A 20,420-nucleotide genomic window follows, 5' to 3' on the forward strand; every position below is an offset into this window, starting at 1 on the left:
AGACCAAATCGTAGGATGTGAACACTATCAACCCTTCCAGCTTCACGGTAGCTGGGCAAGCAGTTGAGAATGTTAAAAGCTTCCAATATTTGCGTTTATGAAATGTATGTCTCAGTATCAAAATGTGTACTTTCAACTCAAACGGGAAATTTGTGCTGTTGTACACCAGCGAAACCTAGTATCTATCAATGGAGAACACTCAAAGACTGCAAGTCTTCATAAATAGATGCCTGTAGTTTATAATTCGTGTATGGTGACCTCACAATTGGATTTCCAACAAGCTCATCGATGTCATCAAAAACCGATAACGACAGAAATTCAAGAGCAGAAGCACTTTATGCAGGGGTAGAAACGTTAGTAATAAAAGCAAAAGTGTTCTTGCATGCACACATAGTAGAAGAAGATATAGAATTTATATAATATCCAATATATTTCGAGACATTAAAATACGTTTTCTTATTATTTAGCAAAGCAGATTGATCAACAGATTTACTGTTGTGCTTGATAATTGTTATGATCAAGAATCGAATAAAAAGGGATATGTCGGATGAGCAAGGGTGATAACACATAAGATAGAATTTTATCCTACTTTGAAAGAAATAAACTTTTTTATAGAATCATTGAGGAACATTATTTTTTGAAACATACCTACATACATAAATAATATTTTTTTTATTCTTGTGTCATCGATACGGCTATATCGTTAATATTTATTCTTGCTTGCATTTGCGGTTTTGATCTATTTCGCGTATCAGTCTACTCGTAAAATCAAAATGTTTGTGTGATTTGTTTATCCAACGTTTCGATCTTCATTGGTTCTTTCTCAAAGCTTCAGTTTGACGAAAATAAAGACAAATATTACGAATCTTTGAGAAAGATCAATAAGGATCGAAACGTTGAATATATATGTGAATCAAACAGTAGTTATGATATTACGAGTAGACTGTTACGCTGAAAAGATCCCAACAATAAAACAGCACCAGTCGTAATCAAAGAATCTTGCATTTACATTTAATAATATTTCTTTTACATTTAAATATATTACTAATTTGGGATCTAAAATTTAAGTGATTTTCACTTACACAATGTCTTACATTTATGTCAACCTGAATTAAAATTATCAGTTCCAAAGTGTAAATCACGCTGTGTCATAATCATGACTATTGTTTTTTTCTGCCTTTCAACAGGATCGCCTTTCATTATACTATGTCATCAAATTGACTGCAATTTGAAAGCGTGGATCTCCCACTCACACGTGATGACACAGCGCCGTAGTAATAATAGATTCTACATGCTGATCGTGTAATGCACGTTACCTATTTATCCACACGCATGACCGGCTAAGCTAAAGCAAACAGTTTATCATAGTTTATCGATCATGTAGAAACTACAAGCCGCATGAGGCTTGTTCTCCCACGGAACACAACAGTAGGTTATTCCCTATTTGTTAGGACAGGCATAGTTCCTACAACTATGTCCGACACAAGCAGTATTATCGATTTGGGCACATACCTGAAATTAGGTGGATTTATAAAAAAAATAATCAAGGAGCATTCATGAAAGCGTCTCACGGGTATATTGCAGCAACAAATCGCATGCCAAGCGTACTCGGCACGACCTCAGTTTTATTGATCAACACTGCATTCACGATTGCGTTGGCTACGAATTCGGGCGAGTTGAATTGAACAGGTATTCTGGAAGTATGTAATATGTGGAATGAAAATGTTCATATTTACAACACGCCACGCATACCTGAGATCTTTCATCATGTCGATGAACTGTTTCCGGGTGCGTATTCCCCCCGGGTAGACACACGTTGTTCGCACATCGTCCTTCAGACCGTCCTGGTAGAATTCATTCTCCAGCGATGCCATCAGTCCCTTTACTCCGAATTTGGTGGCGCAGTAGCTGATGGTTCGGCCAAAAGGAATTATACCTGTCAGAATACACAAGCGACATTAGCTCAGTGAAAGGGAAACGCTGAATTCTTTTGTCATTGAAAGGCACCTAGTACGGAACAAATGGCCACAATGTGTCCACGGCGTCGCTCAACCATGCCGTCTTTGAACGCTCTGATTGTCTGCAAATAGAAACAAACATCCATCATCAGTGATCTGTCCCAAATGTAGGCAACTAAAGTTTCGTTTAAACCGGATCGTTCGTATGCGGAAGCCGTGCGAATGTGAATAGATTGCTATTAAGTTGGATTGAAGCCTATTGTGTTAGCGTTTCAATTATGAATGGGTTATTAGTAATTAAGATAACATTGTTGCTAGTTTTCGACAAAGATTATCGAGATAGATACAACTCATTATGTCAATTATATAGTTCAGAAAATTGAGCATTAGAATGATTCAAAATCACCCTATTTGCATTTTTTATAAACTTCAATAATAAATAAATGCAAGGTGAAAATCAAGATTTGTTGCGATTGGCATCATGATAGCTAGAAAATTGTTATTGCAAGTTTGAAGAATTTGTCAAGTTGATCAAAAATTTCACACTTCCAATCAACAAATGCAAGCATCTGTTTCTCTTACCCATGCCTGGAATAACGGAAACACTAACTGTTATTATAATGTGCATGTACGCCAAATTGTTTCATTCTCTCATAGATCAAGCCCATTATACCTATTGAGATATAATTTAATGGTGTTTGATGTGTGATTAGCACCTTGGTGAAATCATGATAGATGCCGAAGTCAGGTTGACATTCCGCATATAGTGCCATAATTGGTTGTGATGCTTTGCGTGAAGAGCAGTTGACGAACTTAAAAAGTTGCAATTCGATCAAATCAATACAGTCATACCTCGATATAATGTAACAGCATTTTTTTTCTATTTTCTTTACGTTCTAGGCCAACATGTGAAAAGGGCGGAACAACCACTGAACGCCTTAGCTTCTTCTGTTTTCCTAGAATTATTCCAATTTATTTATGCAAACTTATCCCGTTATCAGATGGAGGGAGTCTGCTCTATTTGTTACTGGTCAGAGATTACATCAATAAAGGAAAATACGCTCAGGAGGAAAGTAGAAGCAGAAATTTGCATCGGTTGTTACACCCTTTTCAAATGTTGGTCAAGTTATATCGAAATCATGTTATATTTTTTTCAAAATTTCGTTTTAAATGTATATTTTGAAAAGAAAATTACCCTAAAGATCATGTGGTTTTCAGGCCTTCTTATATTTTTTTTCATCATAGTATTTTATATATTGTTGAAGGTTATCTATTGATGTGATTATAAGTAAGAAATCTGCCCATTTACTGCATGGGAAATGAAATAATTTCGAATCTGATACTTACTCCAAGAATTCTTGTTGGGATTTCTCCAGAATTCATTCTGCAATTCATCCAGGAGTTCCTGATGGTGTTCATCATACACTACCTCCTGTGATTTATCTTGGAAATTCACAAGAAGTCCCTCTGTCTAAAAATTTTGCCAAGGATCCTTCAATGATTCCCCCATACATTACTACTGGGTATTGTATATCAGCATTCAGCAATGATTCCTCCAGGAATGATTGCTGAAATTGCTCCATAAGTTCTTGATTTGGATCTCCAGAAAACTTTCTTGGGTCGGATTTCTCCTAGAAAAGCGAATGGAATTCAACCAGGATTTTCTTCAGCGATTCCTCTAGAGATTCCTGATTGTATTCTTTCAAGAATGGATTGACGGTATCACACGCCATGACGCCATGGTCACCCGATATGTAAATATACAAATCGGCATTGCAGTTTCGAGGAATCAAAATGACTGTTTTAGACTAGGTTTTAGATTTATTAATAATTTCGTATAGCTTGCTACAGTGATATTCATCTAGGGATTCATCCAGACTTTTCTCCGGGGATTTATGATATGATTTGTTCCAGTGATTTGTCCCTTCAGGAATTTCTTCAGAGATTCTTCGAGGTATTACTTAGAGATTTCTTCGGGGATTTCTACATAAATTCCTTCCTAGAGATTGCTCCAAATTTTTCAGTTGAAGTATTTCTGCAGGAATACCTTCCAGAAATTATTTCTGAAAATTTTACTAGAGATTATTCAAAAATTAATGCAGGACTGGCTTAAAACTATTGTACAAAAATCATTAAGGAGTCCATTAAATTGTTCCTTCCTCTAGAAATTACTGTAGACATGAACTTTTTCAGATCTTTTATCCACAGATTCCTACAGAAATTCTTCAAGAAAACTCTCCTCAAGAGATTGCTTTCGAGATTCCTCATAGAGTTTCTTCAGAAGTTCCTCCAAGAATTCCTCCAGGGGCTTACCCGGGAATTCCTTTTGTGATTCTTTCAGGAACAACTTCCGGAATTATTTCAAAAATGCATCCAAGCACTTCTTGGGATTCCTTCAGGAATTCATTCTAGAATTCCTTCAGAAACTGCCAGGAATTTTTCTTGGAATTTCTTCCTCCTGGGGCACGGTGTCAAAATTTTGATTATTATCGAACTTTCATGTAGCTCGGATTTTTCTTCATTGAATATTAGAATTTCGGCTACAATGTATGAATGCAAAATTTGAAAATATTCTATCGGGGAAAATTTGAGTTAGCTGAGTTTTTGGCTATTTCCCATACTAAAAATCAATAATTACCAATTTAGCCCAAAAAACGTCCCATACAAAATGTATGGAAAAATTTTCGCCGATGAAATATTTTCTAGTTCTCTGATTATGAATATATAGCCCAAATACTAATCATTTTCGAAGAATAATCCGAGGTACATGAATGTTCGATAATAATCGAGATTTTGACACCGTGTGGGGCTTCTTTAGGAATTCCTCCAGGGATTCCTTCAAGAATTGCTACACAGATTCCTCCAAGAGTTCCTCTACGTATTCTTTTAAGAATTCTATCAGGATTTCATCAAGAATTTCAGCAATTGCTTCAATACTTCCTCCTGGGATTTCTTCAGAAACTCCTTCTGGAATTCTCTCAGAAATTGAGCCTTGGATCTCTTCCTGTGATTCCTCCTCAGGGGATTTCTCCAGAAATGTCTTCAGAAATTAATCAGGAAGGGATTCGTCTGAATATTCATACAGGGATTCATCCAGGTATTCCTCTGAAAACTCCGCTAGAGATTCCTGTAGAAATTCCTCCAGATATTCCTCAAGAAGTTCCTTTAGAGAATTCTCCAGGAATTATTTAAAGGGATTGCTTCAGGAATTCCCCCAAGGATTCTACCTGATAATTCTCCAGTGCTTCTTCAAGAAAATCCTCCAGAAATTCTTCCAGGGATTTCTCTAGAGTTTCTCTAGGATTTCTCTAGAGTTTACTTCAGGGATTCCTCCTGGAGTTATTCTAGAGATTCCTCCAAGAATTTTTGCTGACATATCCCTAGGAATTTCTCCAGACATTCCTTCAGGAGTTCCTCTAGAGAATCCTCCAGATATTGATCCAGAAATTCCTCCAGCAATTCCTTCAGAAATTACTACGGTAATTTGTCCAAGAAATCATCCTCTTGGAGTTACAGTATGCATGCTTTAAGAATTCCTCCAGGGATTCGTGCATGAATTCCTTCTGAGATTCCTTATGGAATTCGTTTAAGGAATTCTTCGCGAATCTTCCAGGAAATCCTCCAGAAATCCTCCAGAAATCCTCCAGAAATCCCCCATGAATTACTCCCGGAATTCATCCAGGAGTTATTCCACTGCCGTAATTCTGCAAAATGACGTAAGCGCCATTGAAAATGTCGATATATTTTGGTGTATTATATGTAATATCTGGTGTTGAAATAACACTGTGGTATGCCTGCTGTATTAGAATGCAAGATCTAGTCGTAATCTATCATCTATGGAAATAAACTTAGAGGATAAGCAAGAGTTTTATGCATAATATCCAAAAAATGGACCAAAACTCTCAATGTCGCTTACGTCACTTTGCAGAATTACGGCAGTCCAGGTATTCCTCCAGAAACTCCCCCAGGATTTCCTTCAGCCGTTTCCCAGGGACTCTTCCAGGAGTGAAGAATATCTCCAGAAATCCCAAGAAATATCAACACCTGGAGAAATAGGAATTGATCCAAGAATTCCTTCGAAAATTCATACAACAATTCCTCCAGGAATCTCTCCAGGAAACTCTCCTGGGATTCTTTCAGAAATTATTTCAAGAATTTCTTTAGTAACTCCTCCAGGATTTTTTCCAGGAATTCCTCCGGGAATCCTTCCAGGGTTTCCTCCAGGAATTTATCCTCCAAGAATTTCTTCAGATTCCTCCAGGAATTATTTCATGGTTTTCTCCAGAAATTTATCCTCCAAGAATTCTCCAGGAATTTACCAGGAACTCCTTCAGGGATTTATCTAAAGATTCTCCAAGATCCCTCCAGGGATTCCTCCGATGATTCCTCCAGTTATTCATCAAGACATTCCTCCCGGAATCCTCTCCTTCAAGAATTCGTCCTGGAAATCCACCAGCAATTTCTCAGGGAATTCTTTTAGGAATTTCTCCAGAAATATCTCCAGGGATTCCTCCCAGAATTAATCTATAGATTTCTCCAGAATTTCATTCAGGAATTCTTCCAGAAATTCTTCTAGGAACAGTTCCTCGGAAGAATCCCAATAATTCCTCTAGGGATATCTCCAGGAATTCCTCCCGGAGTTTGTACAGAAGTTCCTTCAGGCATTCCTCCTGAGGTTCCTCCAGAAATTGCTTCAGAGATTCCTTCAGGGATTCATCCATTAATTTCTCCAGCGATTCTTTCAAGAACTCCCCAGAGGTTCTACCGAGAATTTCTCCAGAAATTTCTCTACGGATTCCTTTCAGAAATTTCCCAAGAGGTTTCTTAAGAAATTTCTCCAGGTATTCCTCTTAGAATTTTTCTAGAGAATCTTCTAGGAATTCATCCAAGGATTCCTTCAGGATTTCTCCCAGTGTTTGCTCAAAGAATTCATCCAAGAATTTCTGCAGTAAGTCCTCCAGAAATTTCTCTTGGAATGCCTTCTGGGATTCCTTCAGGGTTTTTTCAGGTATCCCTGCAAAAAATCCTCCAGGAATTTCTTTAGGAATTCCCCCATGGATTCATCCAGGCATTTCTCTAGAATTGTATCCAGTGAATACTCCAGGCATTCGTCCAGGGATTTCTCCAATGGATGCCTACAGGGAAAATTGCTTCAGGGATTTCTCCAAGAACTCGCGCTTTTTCCAAATATACTTTCAGAAATTCCTCCAGGAATTTCTCCAGGGGTTTCGCCAGGAATTTCTTTAAGGATTCTGCCAGGACTTTCCCAGAAGTTCCTCCAGGATTTCCGCCAGAGATTCCTCTAGGAATTGCTTTAGGGGGTTTTTCCAGAAATTGCTCTAAGGATGTTCCTAAGCGTTTGTCTCTAGAAACTCATCCAGGAATTCATCCAAACATTCTTTCAAGGATTCCTCCCGGGATTCTTCAAGCTAATGCTTCAAAAATTTATCCATGGAATCCTCCCATATTTGCTCTAAGGATTTCTCCAGAAATTCATTCAGGGATTCCTCCAGGTATACTTTCAGAAATTCCTTCAAGGATTTCTACAGGGTTTACTTCAGGCAAACCTGCAGTTCCTCTAGGGTTTTTCTTCTAGTTCCACTAGGGGTTTTTTAAACGTGAAACAAAATCTTATAATTGATCATTTGTTTCTAAAGAATATAATCGTTCTGGTTTCCTAGAAAAACATAGCATGTTCCTCTTAGAATTAAATTATAAATTTGAAGATTTTGTTTCAAGTTTTGCAAAAATTTCGTGTATGGGAAACTTGTACAGTGTATCAAACAATTGTCCGTACAGCCTTTTTTCGTCAAAATAATATTTCATTCAAATGTTCATATATTATTCAATCAAAAACGCTAAAATTTTGCCCAAATATAAACCATATATGAAGTCTTGGTAAATCATTGAGCAAGATTGTATAAGCTTTCTGAAAAATACAGAACTTTTAGTAAAGCTTGATGGTTTATTAAACAAAATTCCAATACTTTATATCACAAAGAATATTGGATGAAATATTTTCAAACTTTTCTGAGGGAACATTAACACATGTAAATGTGTTAAAAAATCTGTTATAGTTGATGATGTTCATAATATATTTTGGACGTATAATCTGCTAAATGTTTTACACTAATAAAGGTGCATAAATTGAACAAAAATGCTTAGGACCTACTTTGCAAATGTAGTTTGGTAGGTCCTCTAAAAGAGTATTACATTAAGAGAGTTTTAAATAATTGAAAATACTTTGCACAATTATTGATCAACATATGATAAAAGTTATGAACATTCGAATAGAACATTAGTTTGACGAAAATTTTGCTGTACGGACTATTGTTTGATACACTGTTGGTATGGTAAAAACCTACATTTTTACCGAAGGCAGTTTGATGATCAATTGGTCCACTATCGGGCTAGTTCTTGCTTTCTACGTTAACGCAAATAGCAAAGCGTCACTTCGAAATACATTCGTTAGCTTCCGCATGCATGGGACCTACCAAAACCCCGTCGAACCGGCTAAGCATAAACAAAAACAGTGAAAGCTTACCGTCAGCACAACTCAAATCGAGTGATGTAAATTTATCGTGATGCTACCATACTGCCGGCAACATAGAGGCGATTCAGTTTGCATATTATTACTTATTACTACACACAAACATACACACAGCCGTCACGCTTCTCCAATTACGGTAGCCAAAAACGAATTAAAAAGAATGTAAACATCTAAATAGTCTGCTACCGATAATAATTACTACCCACCCCGCTGCTGCCTGCCACCACTGACTGCCCACCACAAAGCCATTCACTTTGACTTTCGGAGAGCGCTCACCCTCCCAGAAAAGGTGAATGTGTGTGGGGTTGAGCCGGCGAGCTCAACTTGACCTAGCATCGTTAATTATACTTGCATCGCATCGGTTCACGCTTTAGCGTTAATCTACTCAGCTACTAGCTAGGTACCTTTGATGGCAATAATAGTGTGACGCTGCGTGCTAGTGGCTGTCAACTAAACGACCGGGGTGGACCACTTTGCGGTTTGGAGGCTCACCCTTCATAATTGTATGATAATTTTGACCCGCTTACAATATCTTGTGCTTATTCATTTGGATGAGCTGATACATATTTTTAAAGGCAAACCACGTTGGGCGTTTTGAGTAATTTGTTCTAGATCGTTGCCGAGCAGGTCCAATACCTAACAAACGTTCTAATACTTCATACAGACAGGATTCCTATAACACGGTGTCACTCACCATCGATGATTTTTGGAAGGTTATTCTGTAGTTCAATCGGAATCATAGCGGATTCCACAGTGGGTGTAACAGGAGTACGATAAAATAAAAGTCATAACTGTGTACACAATCAAGAGTGTAGGGTATGAGTGCCATCAGTAATCTCACAATCCCATATTCATCCTATTCGCAAACAAGCGATTACGGCACCGATTCCAATTTGTTTTCATGGGTACTCACTTCTAACAAAAAATACAAAGATAAGAAACAAAACAAACAGCGCTTCAGTCCTTTGTTTTTTGTAGGATGAAAATGGGAGCCACATGCAAGGGAAGCAATACCCTACTTTATCAGTTCAGAAATTCATACATGGATACTTAGTGGACTACATTTTGCTCCGTTGAAACTACGCCGAATGAAGATTGCCTGTTGTTTTTCAACCGGCTAACCTCCCTCTGATTCTCTTGGAGGTCAAGGACCGGAAGTCTTTTGACCTGTGCACATACTCCTAGATCTGTTACCACGCCACCTTCGGTGCTTGCAACGTCGACATTGAGGTGCTCATCGTAATGTTGCTGCCACCTCTCGATCGAGTCGTATTTTCTCCTATGTTATTCGCAATGGGGATTTTCACGGGTGGCTTATTGGGGCTACGCCAACACTCCTGTCTCGCCGGAGGGCCATCGTGCCAGTTCTGTTTAACGTCCCAATCAACACTGGGACGACCACGCTGGTTGGACTACCACCTTGGTCTAGCTGGGCGTGATGCAGCATTTCTTACTCAACCGCTGGATGCCAGAACAGACGCTGTTTGAGCCGCACCTCCTTGGTGAACAGACGCTCGGATCGTACCTCCTCAATCTAGTTGAAGTAAGAAAGACAACAGTGTCCAGGCTGCACTACCAAATAGGCACACAACTCCTAGCTGGCGGTCTTTGTCATCGCTCCACCTATACAAATTATTACAAATTTTCGATATTTTTTCTATTGGTTTTGACAGAATTTTCCGAAGTGCAGAATTAGCATTTAAGTTAATACAAACACAAAAAAAACAGAATTTTCCACTAGCTTTACAAAAGGTTTCTTCTGAAGCTCAATCAAAATAGGGTATGTGTACCATTCCTTGGCTTAATATGCCAGCCACCTTGACAATTTTGACCATAACTCGTGAATTAAAAGCATTAGAAATGATGTGTTGACCCTATCACGCACTCTAGGCAGTGCATGTTTCTCCTATTCGAAGCAAACTAGCGTAAATATTCAAGAACTTACTTAATTACGTTGAAAAGATTCGATGCGATGGTATGCAACGTTGGTCTACGGTACAAAAATTGGCCTATTAGTGGATTCAACGTTGGCCTATTGCTTCCCAGGCGCTAAAACCACTTTTTATCTCATTTTTTTATATTTCTGCTGAAGTATTATCACTGTTTGTTCACCAATTTTGCCTTCAAATTACATTTTCGGAGCCAAATTTTCACTTAACATATATATATAGGAGAAGAATTCTAGCAGAAATGTATAGAGCAATCTCTAATGAACATGAACCAATTTTGGAGGAGATCAATAGAAGATTTTTTTTTAATATTGTTTTTCTAAAATAAACTATAGATGATTTTCCAAAAAAATCCTGGAATAATTTATGAAGGAAAACTCAAGGACATTTGACACGGAATCGCTGGAGAGATTCCTAAAGGAATCTTTGTAGAAATTTCTATAGAAATCCATGGCAGATCCCTAATCCTAATCCGTAATCCTTAAAGATATTTTTACAGGAATCTCTACAGGAATTTCTGAATTTCTTTAGAAATTCATTTAAGATTTTTCAGGTGAAACCGAGGAAAAAAAATGTGAAATAAGTGTTGAGAAATAGAAGTATAAACCCCTAGAAGAATTTTGTAGGGAATCTGTGGAAGAATTTCTGAAGGTATACATGTAGAAAATTATATCAATGATTTTTATTGGAAGAATAGCTGCAGAAGTTTCTTATGTTGTTTGTGAAAGATAATGTAATAAAATCCTTGGAGAAAGATCCGGAAGAATATTTAAAAAAAATCTGAACGAGAAATTTCGTGATAAATCTTCAGAAGATTTTTTTATTTAATTTTTTCAGAGGACTCCTGAAGAAGTTTCCGTAAGAATTTCATAAGAAATTCTTGACAATTTTTCAAAAAAAATCTCTAGAAGAATTTCTGAAAATTTTTTTGAAAGACTTTGTGAAAGTAACCTAGCAAAAAATTCCAAAGAAAAAGCAGGTGAAATTTATTGAAGATTCCTAAAATATTATTTTGTTTTGAGAAATTAAAAATTAAACTTGGGTGGATTTTACAAAAGTTTAATTCCAAATAAACATGAAGTTATTTCCAACAATTGTATTAATTGAAATTTCCATTTAAAATATTTCTGTCAACACTGTAAAATATTTGACGAATGTTCTCAAAAGAATGTTTAGGAATTATCAGAAAGAAACTTTCACAAGAATTTCATAAGCAAATTGATTTGGCTTTGTTCACTGAAAAATCAAAATAGTTTCTCAAAATAAAATAGTAGTTAAAATTTCCAGGTAATATCGTTGTAAATATTGAATATCTTATTAGTCTTATTAATGTAGAATAAATCGGATTTTTTGAGAAATTTTAGATATTTTAAATCAGTGATTCCTAAACTTTTAGGAGGTATCCCGCTTTCAAGCTTCAAAGAAACATTTTCGCCCCTTCATTCATTTTCATTTATTTAGTTAACATCAAATTCATGATAATACTGAATCAACAATTTGCCGCCATAATACTCGATTTGCAGCTGCAGCTCTCCAACGTCGGTCACGCCCAACACTCGCCAGATCACGCTCCACCTGGTCCGCCCATCGTGCTCTCTGCGCTCCACGCCTTCTTGTACCAACCGGATGGTTACCAAACACCAACTTTGCAGGGTTGTTGTCCGGCATTCTTGCAACATGCCCTGCCCACCGTATCCTTCCGGCTTTGGCTACCTTCTGGATGCTGGGTTCGCCATAAAGTGCAGCGAGCTCGTGGTTCATCCTTCTCCGCCACACACCGTTCTCCTGCACGCCGCCGAAGATCGTCCTTAGCACCCGTCGCTCGAAAACTCCGAGTGCTTGCATGTCCTCCTCGAGCATCGTCCACGTCTCGTGCCCGTAGAGAACCACCGGTCTTATTAACGTCTTGTACATGGTACATTTGGTGCGGGGGTGAATCTTTTTTGACCGCAGTTTCTTCTGGAGCCCATCATAGGCACGACTTCCACTGATGATGCGCCTTCGTATTTCACGGCTCACGTTATTGTCAGCCGTAAGCAAGGAACCGAGGTAGACGAATTCTTCTACCACCTCGAAAGTATCCCCGTCTATCGTAACATTGCTGCCAAGGCTTGTCCTGTCTCGCTCAGTCCCACCTACCAGCATGTACTTTGTCTTAGCCGCATTCACCACCAGTCCGACCTTTGCTGCTTCACGTTTCAGGCGGGTGTACTGTTCTGCCACCGTTCCAAATGTCCTAGCAATAATATCCATGTCATCCGCAAAACATACAAATTGGCTGGATTTCGTGAAGATCGTACCCCGGCTCGTCGCATAACACCTTCCAGGGCGATGTTGAATAGTAGGCAGGAAAGTCCATCACCTTGTCGTAGTCCCCGTCGTGATTCAAATGAACTGGATAGTTCACCCGAAATCCTTACGCTGTTCTGCACACCGTCCATCGTTGCTCTTATCAGTCTAGTCAGCTTCCCGGGAAAGCTGTTCTCGTCCATAATTTTCCATAGCTCTGTGCGGTCAATACTGTCGTATGCCGCTTTGAAGTCGATGAACAGGTGATGCGTTGGGACCTGGTATTCACGGCATTTCTGGAGGATTTGCCGTACGGTGAAGATCTGGTCCGTTGTCGACCGGCCGTCGATGAAACCGGCTTGGTAACTTCCCACGAACTCATTTACTTTAGGTGAAAGACGACGGAAGATGATCTGGGATAGCACTTTGTAGGCGGCATTCAAAATGGTGATCGCTCGAAAGTTCTCACACATTAACTTGTCGCCTTTCTTGTGTATGGGACAGATTATCCCTTCCTTCCACTCCTCCGGTAGCTGTTCGGTTTCCCAGATCTTGCCTACTAACTGGTGCAGACAGGTGGCCAACTTTTCCGGGCCCATCTTGATGAGTTCCGCTGCGATACCGTCCTTACCAGCCGCTTTGTTGTTTTTGAGCTGGTGGATGGCATCCTTAACTTCCCTCAGCGTGGGTGTTGGTTCGTTCCCGTCCTCTGCTGCACCAACATAGTCATTTCCTCCGCTGCCTTGGTCCTCCGTGCCTACATTCTCTTCGCCATTCAGGTGCTCGTCGAAGTGCTGCTTCCACCTTTCGATCACCTCACGTTTGTTCACCCCTCTAGGTGAGATTAAATGTGTCTATAGTAGAAGGCTGAAACTGTGCTTAGCTGTAGCCCTTAAAAGCGCTACTGTGACAAAGCTAATAGTGCAATTTAACTAATGTATCCAAATTAGTTTTACTCTCATTTTCATGAAATTGTTTTGTAAATGCGTTGATAGTTCGCATTTGATTTGAATAAACGAATTTTAATCGTGGTTCAATAAATATTGAAATTATTTTAGTGCCTACTTCTCAAACGGTTCTTGATTGAGCATTGAATCGAAATTGTACGGACTGTAAACACCTATGAACACTTGTTATTCTCAGCCCGATGTTTCATCAGTGTTGTAAAAGAGAACTTTTCAACACCCGATAGCCAATGTTTTGTCACACTCAAACAAGATTGGTGTAGAATTGGAAAACAAATAAAAAAACATTTTTTGTGTAAAATGTGCAACTCAGAAAAATATCGGTGCATTTTCAAATGAAGTTGCTTTTCTCAGTAATAGAAAATTAAAAAAAAGCCGGTGATCCAAATCGATAAGCTTCGAATAAATTTTAATGCTTCCTGTGTTATAATCGAACATGCAGCATTCATGACTAATTAATTAATTATTAATAAATATCTCTATACTAAAAAAACTTTAAGCTCTTGGCTGGTTCGTCTCTGATCCATTCATGACTAGGTTTTGAGAGAATTTAACGGTGAATTTTTGGAAAGTTTGCAAATTACCTCCTAATAAAATTTGGGATTTCTCCGAAAAGCTTCTCTGAAATATTTTCAAACACTGTGGGACTATTTTCATCAGAAAAGCGTTTTTTAATTCGTCTGAATCTCATGTTTTTAATTGAAATTTTCCGAGAAATAATCTGAGCAATTGTTAAAAACTTAAAAAAAAGCCTGAAGAATGCTTTGGAAGAACTTCAGGTGAAATCATTGAAGAAATTTTTAGAGGAACTTTACGGAAAATTTTTGGTCAAATGATTGCAGGAATTTCCGAAGAAATCCTTTGAGAAATTCTTAGTAGAGGTTTCTTCAGAATTTTTCTCGTGGTGGAAAATGTTTTTCATATTTTCAGAAACCATTTTTTGGTAAAATTTTGTTTAAAAATGGTTTTGATTGAAAATTTCATGAAGAAATCCGCGTTTAAACTAAAAACCAATCTAGCCCATCAATTCGCAAAAAAAAACTCAATTGCTTTCATAATTTTGACAATAACTAATCACGATTTACGAATGGTCACCATAGGAGTTTCCTAATAGATTTTCTCAGATGTCTATATTCCCAGAAATCCATCAGAAATACGTGTAGCAGTCTTTTTTTAACGCCATTGATTCAGTACAAATAAGTCGTTTTTCTTCTAGGATTACTGATAAAAAATAATTGAAATGCCAACTTGAATGTCAGAGAGTTTTTATGATGCAGGTTACATTATCAATTTGTAATTAAATGCTATTGATTTTTTCCAATAATTGAAAAAATCGCCCCCTTTCCAATTTTGATTTTTTAAATTTTCGCCTCCCTGAGCCTGATTTTCGCTCCCTGGGGGGCGATTTCGCCAACTTTGGGAATTACTGCTTTAACCCTAAAAGGGATACCTGGGGTACATTGGACCCCAGGCGCCTTTCAGAGTTAGTCTTTGATGGAACACACTCAGCGAGGTGACGAAATTGGGGCAACGAAGGTATCCCTTTTAGGTGAATCTGCGGCACCCCTTTGAGGCTGGTGACCTTGGCGAGGGCCAACCTGGCCAACCGCATGCTTCGGCTCTGAGTATACATTGTTTTCAATGACGGGGATCATGTGCGTGCATGTTTCACGTCAGTTCTTTTTTTTAAATTTTGAATAACATCCTAACTGAGACAGAGTCGGATTCTGTGTTTAAAGCTTTTGGACAAAAATTCCCCAATTTTTTTGTTCCATTTTTGTATTCAATTTCTAAGGAAATCTTCGGAAAACAAATGGAAGTTCTGGATGAATACTCAGACGAAACCCTGGAGAACATTTAAAAGAAGTCCTAGCGCAACTCTCGTAGAAATTTTCCGAGAAATAATCTGAGCAATTGTTATAGGGGAACTTACGTACTCTCGGCAGTTTTGTTCTTTTCGTCATGGGGGGGTTTTTGAAACCTATAGGTCTCATAGTTGGCCTCAAATACTTCCCAACCAAGCTGAGTTATATGCCCAAGTTTCAGGCAATTCGGCCCGCAAAATCCTCCCATGACGAAGAGAACAAACCTGCCGATAATACCCATCGTCACCCTCATTTTAGGAAGAAACTTAAAAAAATCCTAAAGCATGTTTTGGAAGAACTTCAGGTGAAATTATTGAAGAAATTCTCAGAGAAACGTTTGGGAAAATTTGTGGTCAAATGATTGCAGGAATTTCCGTAGAAATCCTTTGAGAAATTCTCAGTAGAGGTATCTTCAGATTTTTTCTCGTGGTGGAAAATTTTTTCCATGTATGCAGAAACCATTTTTTAGTGAAATTTTGTTTACAATGGTTTCTGCAAAAACGAAAAACATTCTCCACCAGGATAAAAATCAAGAGATACCTTGATCCACACTCTACATGTGTACGAAAACCGACTTCGAAAATATTGCTTCGATATTTATTAAAAAATCAAAAACCAAAAAAAAGGATGGAAGCATTTGCCTTAATCCATACAAATTTCAAAAATTTTGCATGAAGCATAAACCCATCAAAGGGGGTGGAAAATAAAAAACATACCACGTGGTTTATGGTTCATCGTTGCCAATGTTTGCTGTTAGTGACAGGTCAAAATGGAATGACCTGAGTAAAATAGAACAACAAAACCACTCAATTAAACATTATCCCAGTATTATGTTGTTCGTTTATCATCAATGAATTTTGAATGTTACAAAGCAAAGTTTACAAGTATTATTAAGTAGTTTCTGAAGTAATATCAAAATAAGTTATCTGAATACTAAAAGAAATAAAAAAGAACTTCTACAAAAAACAAACTCAAAATTTTGGTAAATTAAAGATAGAAAAAATAAAAATACGAGGCTACTAATACAAAGTCGGAGATTTTGTAATACTAAAATAAATTTGGCTTTGAAGTTTTCGGAAAAACATGATGATCCATGCATAAGTCAAACACATTGATATTGAGTGTTTAATGTTTACAGCCTTCCTTGTCACCCAGTTTGTTCACAACTTAACATGAAACTGTGGCTATCTTCTAATGATTTGTTGAATGCAGACTATGACTCTATTGATGAGGGCAACAGCAAATCTTTCATCCGGCAATTCTATTCACAGTTGAAATCGAACATAAATTGCTACTAAAATTTCAACGTTTGTGAACCACTGCCATAAAACCACGCACGCGTGCAATAACACAGCCAACAATTTCAATAACGTGATTGACTCTAATTAGCCGGTGTTAACAACCAAGAACAAGTGAAAATAATAAAAAATCAAGTTCATTTTGAACAGAAAAGAATAGCAACTTAATAACATATCAAGGTACTAATCTTTGATACTATCATACTTTGATATGCTCTTCATAAAGTGGTTGAAAGAGGCAAAATAACGAAAACGACGAAAACGAATACCACAACTTTGGGATACCTAGGAAACAATAAGTCTTGTTATTTAAATAATGAATGCATACTTAATGCAAGTGATGCACTTGATTCAAAAGGTATTGAATAACAAAGTAAGGCTGATACAAATTTTATTTTGACTTTTTGTCCCCCCCCCCCCCTTCAAAAAATTTTGGCTGGAACTAGCATTTAGAGGGGGCAGAGAAAAAAATATTTATTAAAATATCGGGCTTTGGTGAAAATTCTTTAACCAATCCGATGAGTTTTTAATATTTTTCAGTTTAAATGCTTTATTATTTTTATCCCCCCCCCCCCTCGACCCGTCAAAGAGTGGTGGGACAAAAAGTGAAATAAATATTTGTAACGGCCTAATAGCATTTCATACTATTTAATTATACATTTTTTCAATACCCTCATGATGTAATAGCTAAGCTTTCTATTCAATTATTGAAATAAATAGGGAGTGAAAACCGCGGCTGTACCTTTCGGAAGCGATAGGCCGCGTGCACTTTTGTGCAAATCCCTCAATATCAAACATCAATTTTTAAAAATCTTGATATTCCTATATGTTTTCGGCTCATAAACCTTTCTTGGCTGAAAACTAACAGGACAAAACTTAGACAACCCAAATCGGATCATCCGTTTGCAAGTTATGCGCGGTCCCACGTATGCCACTGCATTTTATATACATAGGCTCAAATGACTCCAATTGTTATTATGATGCTTTTTTTTTAAATATATTAAAATATTTAACATAGCAATACAGGTTGCTCTTTGTATGGTATTTGTAAAGTATTTCCTTCTGCTCGAGATGGTTATTCTTCAAACTTACCCAAAAGTGCGACAACAGGTTGACGTTCACTATCCGCTGGACATCCTCAGGCTTTCCTTCGGACAGAGAAAGCATGGCCAGCAGACCCGCATTATTCACCAAAATATCAACATTGCCCAGTGACGATTCGATGGCCTTCTTCAGCTGGCAAACCGAGTCGTAATCACTTACATCGACGTGAAAAGCATCGGCCTTCACTCCGAACCTGGCCCGCACTTCTTCGGCCGTCTGACGCGCACTGACCACATCAATATCGGCAACGGCCACCGAACAGCCTTCCTGACCCAATCGGAAGCAGAGCGCTCGGCCCAGACCGTTGCCACCGCCGGTGACCAGAGCCACCTGGCCCCCGATAGATTTCTTTTTCGCCGGCGCCACCAACTGCACAAAGTCGCGTACAAGCGCAGGAACTAGCAATAACAACACTTTAACCACTTTCGGAACAATTTCCACCAGCGCAAACCGCACGTTCTTCTCCAGTCTGTCAAGGCTAAAAGGTTTGTCGGGGCGCCGGCGCTTAACGGCGGCCGCTTCGTAGGCACCGTCCGCGTGTTTGAAGTACTGCTCTTGAACAACAACCATGCTGACTGGTTGGCTAGTTTACGTTCTTTCGAAGCAAGTTGTTCTAGCCCGGGCCGACCGTTTCGATTCGCACCTAAAGATTGACTGCGCTGCGCTGTGGGTTGACTGTAACTGGCAGCCAGAGCTTTTCGTTCTAAGTTCGCCCTGGGGGCACGTGCTCCATACGATATTCGATTCTCTAACGATGCGTTGCAGTCGAGAGACAGATGTAGTTTGAATTAGCCGTATGCCTTTCGTGAGAACTTCTCCACTGAAAACATTATGCGATTAAATGCTTTGATTGTAGCAATTATGTATGTCAAGAGCGAGGTGTTTTCTAAAAATGCTCAATTTCTAATAGGGTAAAAAGGTTGAATGCGCTCCATTACTGTACTATCTTAATATTTTCGATCAACACAAATTTTATTTATGAAATGAATTATGTTTTCAAAATATGTAGATTGGTACCGTCAAGGCGCCATTCACCGTGGGGGCTCCATTCACCGTGTGCCTTCGAATATTTTTTCATTATTTCCATATTATGATTGAATGATATGACAGTTTCCCTTCAATTTCACCAATACAACACTAATGTATTGTTACCATGTCAAAACGCTCATTAGAAACATTTAAAAGTATCATTTTGACACTAAAGTGTGTTTACATGAAGCAGGTTTCTGCTCGTTCACTACATTCATAGTGAAAAAACGAAAACTGCGCTAAGGTGATTTAAGAGATAAACTAAATGTAGTAACGTTTTTATTCCACCAAGAAGCAATTAAATTCACATATCAGGTATGTATTTTGCATTACCGAAGTAAGTTTAACAAGAAAGTACAATTACTCGTACTTTTTAATTGAAACAAAAAGGCACGGTAAATGGGTACCCTAAAAATCAATGGTCTCCATTCACCGTGCCCCATATTGTCCCATATATCTAGAAAAAATCGAAAATTTGAACATTCGTTTTTCTAATAAAAAATTGCAAGTTATTACGTGAAATGAATTTAAACGAAGAAAATTCCCTTGGCTGGGTTGTTTTAATCATGTTAAAACAAAATAGAATAAAATTTCTTATACACGGTGAATGGGTCCCTTCTACCACGGTGAATGGTGACCTACCACGGAATTAGGCGACCCTACTACCCTTTACTAATTGTACTATATCACCAAATTTTGTGAAAAATTTCCTACTTCTGTGGATATTGCTTTCATTTTAACCTATAATGAAGGCAATTAAAAGCGGCACCAACAATGTTTATGAGACTGGCGTCAAATGACAGCCCTTATTTGCCCCGAATCCTCTTAGATCCACGGTGAATGGTGCCTTGACGGTACCATGGTTTTTGATGTGAAATAAAAATAAAATGATAATATAAGCCTGTTATTTTGCCATGCACTGTTTCGAAGTTTGCTTGGAAAGCATCTGTATTATAGAAGTTACATTTCTCAATTGCAAATATTGTACAAAGCTGAGGCACATTTCATATCAATTAACCCTAGGGGTGGTGGGGGTAAAGTGGACAACCTAAGCATTTTGGTCGTTTCCCGCGGAAATGTGGCAAAATCCATCTGCTTTTCCGAGTTACATGGAAGGTAATGATATACTCTAAAAATCCTGTGAGGGGTTACATTAAAAAAAAATTGTTTTCTTTGTTTATTTTCTTTCAAATCGTGGTTCAAAATAGCGTGAAAAAAATTGTTGAGGGTAAAATGGACAATCGATGGGGTAAAATGAACAAGTCGTTAAAAGTTATATAACAGCATATTGTTTCTATGTTTTTAAATACAAACTATCAAATTTCATACGATACCTTTATTTTGTTGTTTTCAAACTTTTAAAACAAACTTTAAATAATTTGAAAATAATTTACGAGAAAACCTTAGCAATTA

At 37.9% G+C, this 20,420-nt stretch overlaps 2 protein-coding genes across 2 annotated transcripts in view; one reads left to right on the forward strand and one right to left on the reverse strand.

The window, feature by feature from the left end:
* Positions 1-20,420, forward strand: part of LOC109430547 (uncharacterized) — a 776,197-nt gene that overhangs the window by 403,614 nt on the left and 352,163 nt on the right. The window lies entirely within an intron of this gene.
* On the reverse strand, positions 574-18,773 carry LOC115260130 (estradiol 17-beta-dehydrogenase 11-like). Its single transcript, XM_029861036.2, has 5 exons — positions 17,967-18,773; positions 2,008-2,080; positions 1,753-1,936; positions 1,572-1,694; positions 574-1,512 (listed from the first exon to the last, which is right to left on the reverse strand). The coding sequence occupies exons 1-5, from the start codon at positions 18,546-18,548 to the stop codon at positions 1,434-1,436; spliced, it is 1,041 nt and encodes a 346-aa protein (XP_029716896.1). The 5' UTR covers positions 18,549-18,773; the 3' UTR covers positions 574-1,433.

This window comes from Aedes albopictus, chromosome 2 (genome assembly GCF_035046485.1).
Source record: "Aedes albopictus strain Foshan chromosome 2, AalbF5, whole genome shotgun sequence".
Classification (NCBI taxonomy): Eukaryota; Metazoa; Arthropoda; class Insecta; order Diptera; family Culicidae; genus Aedes; species Aedes albopictus.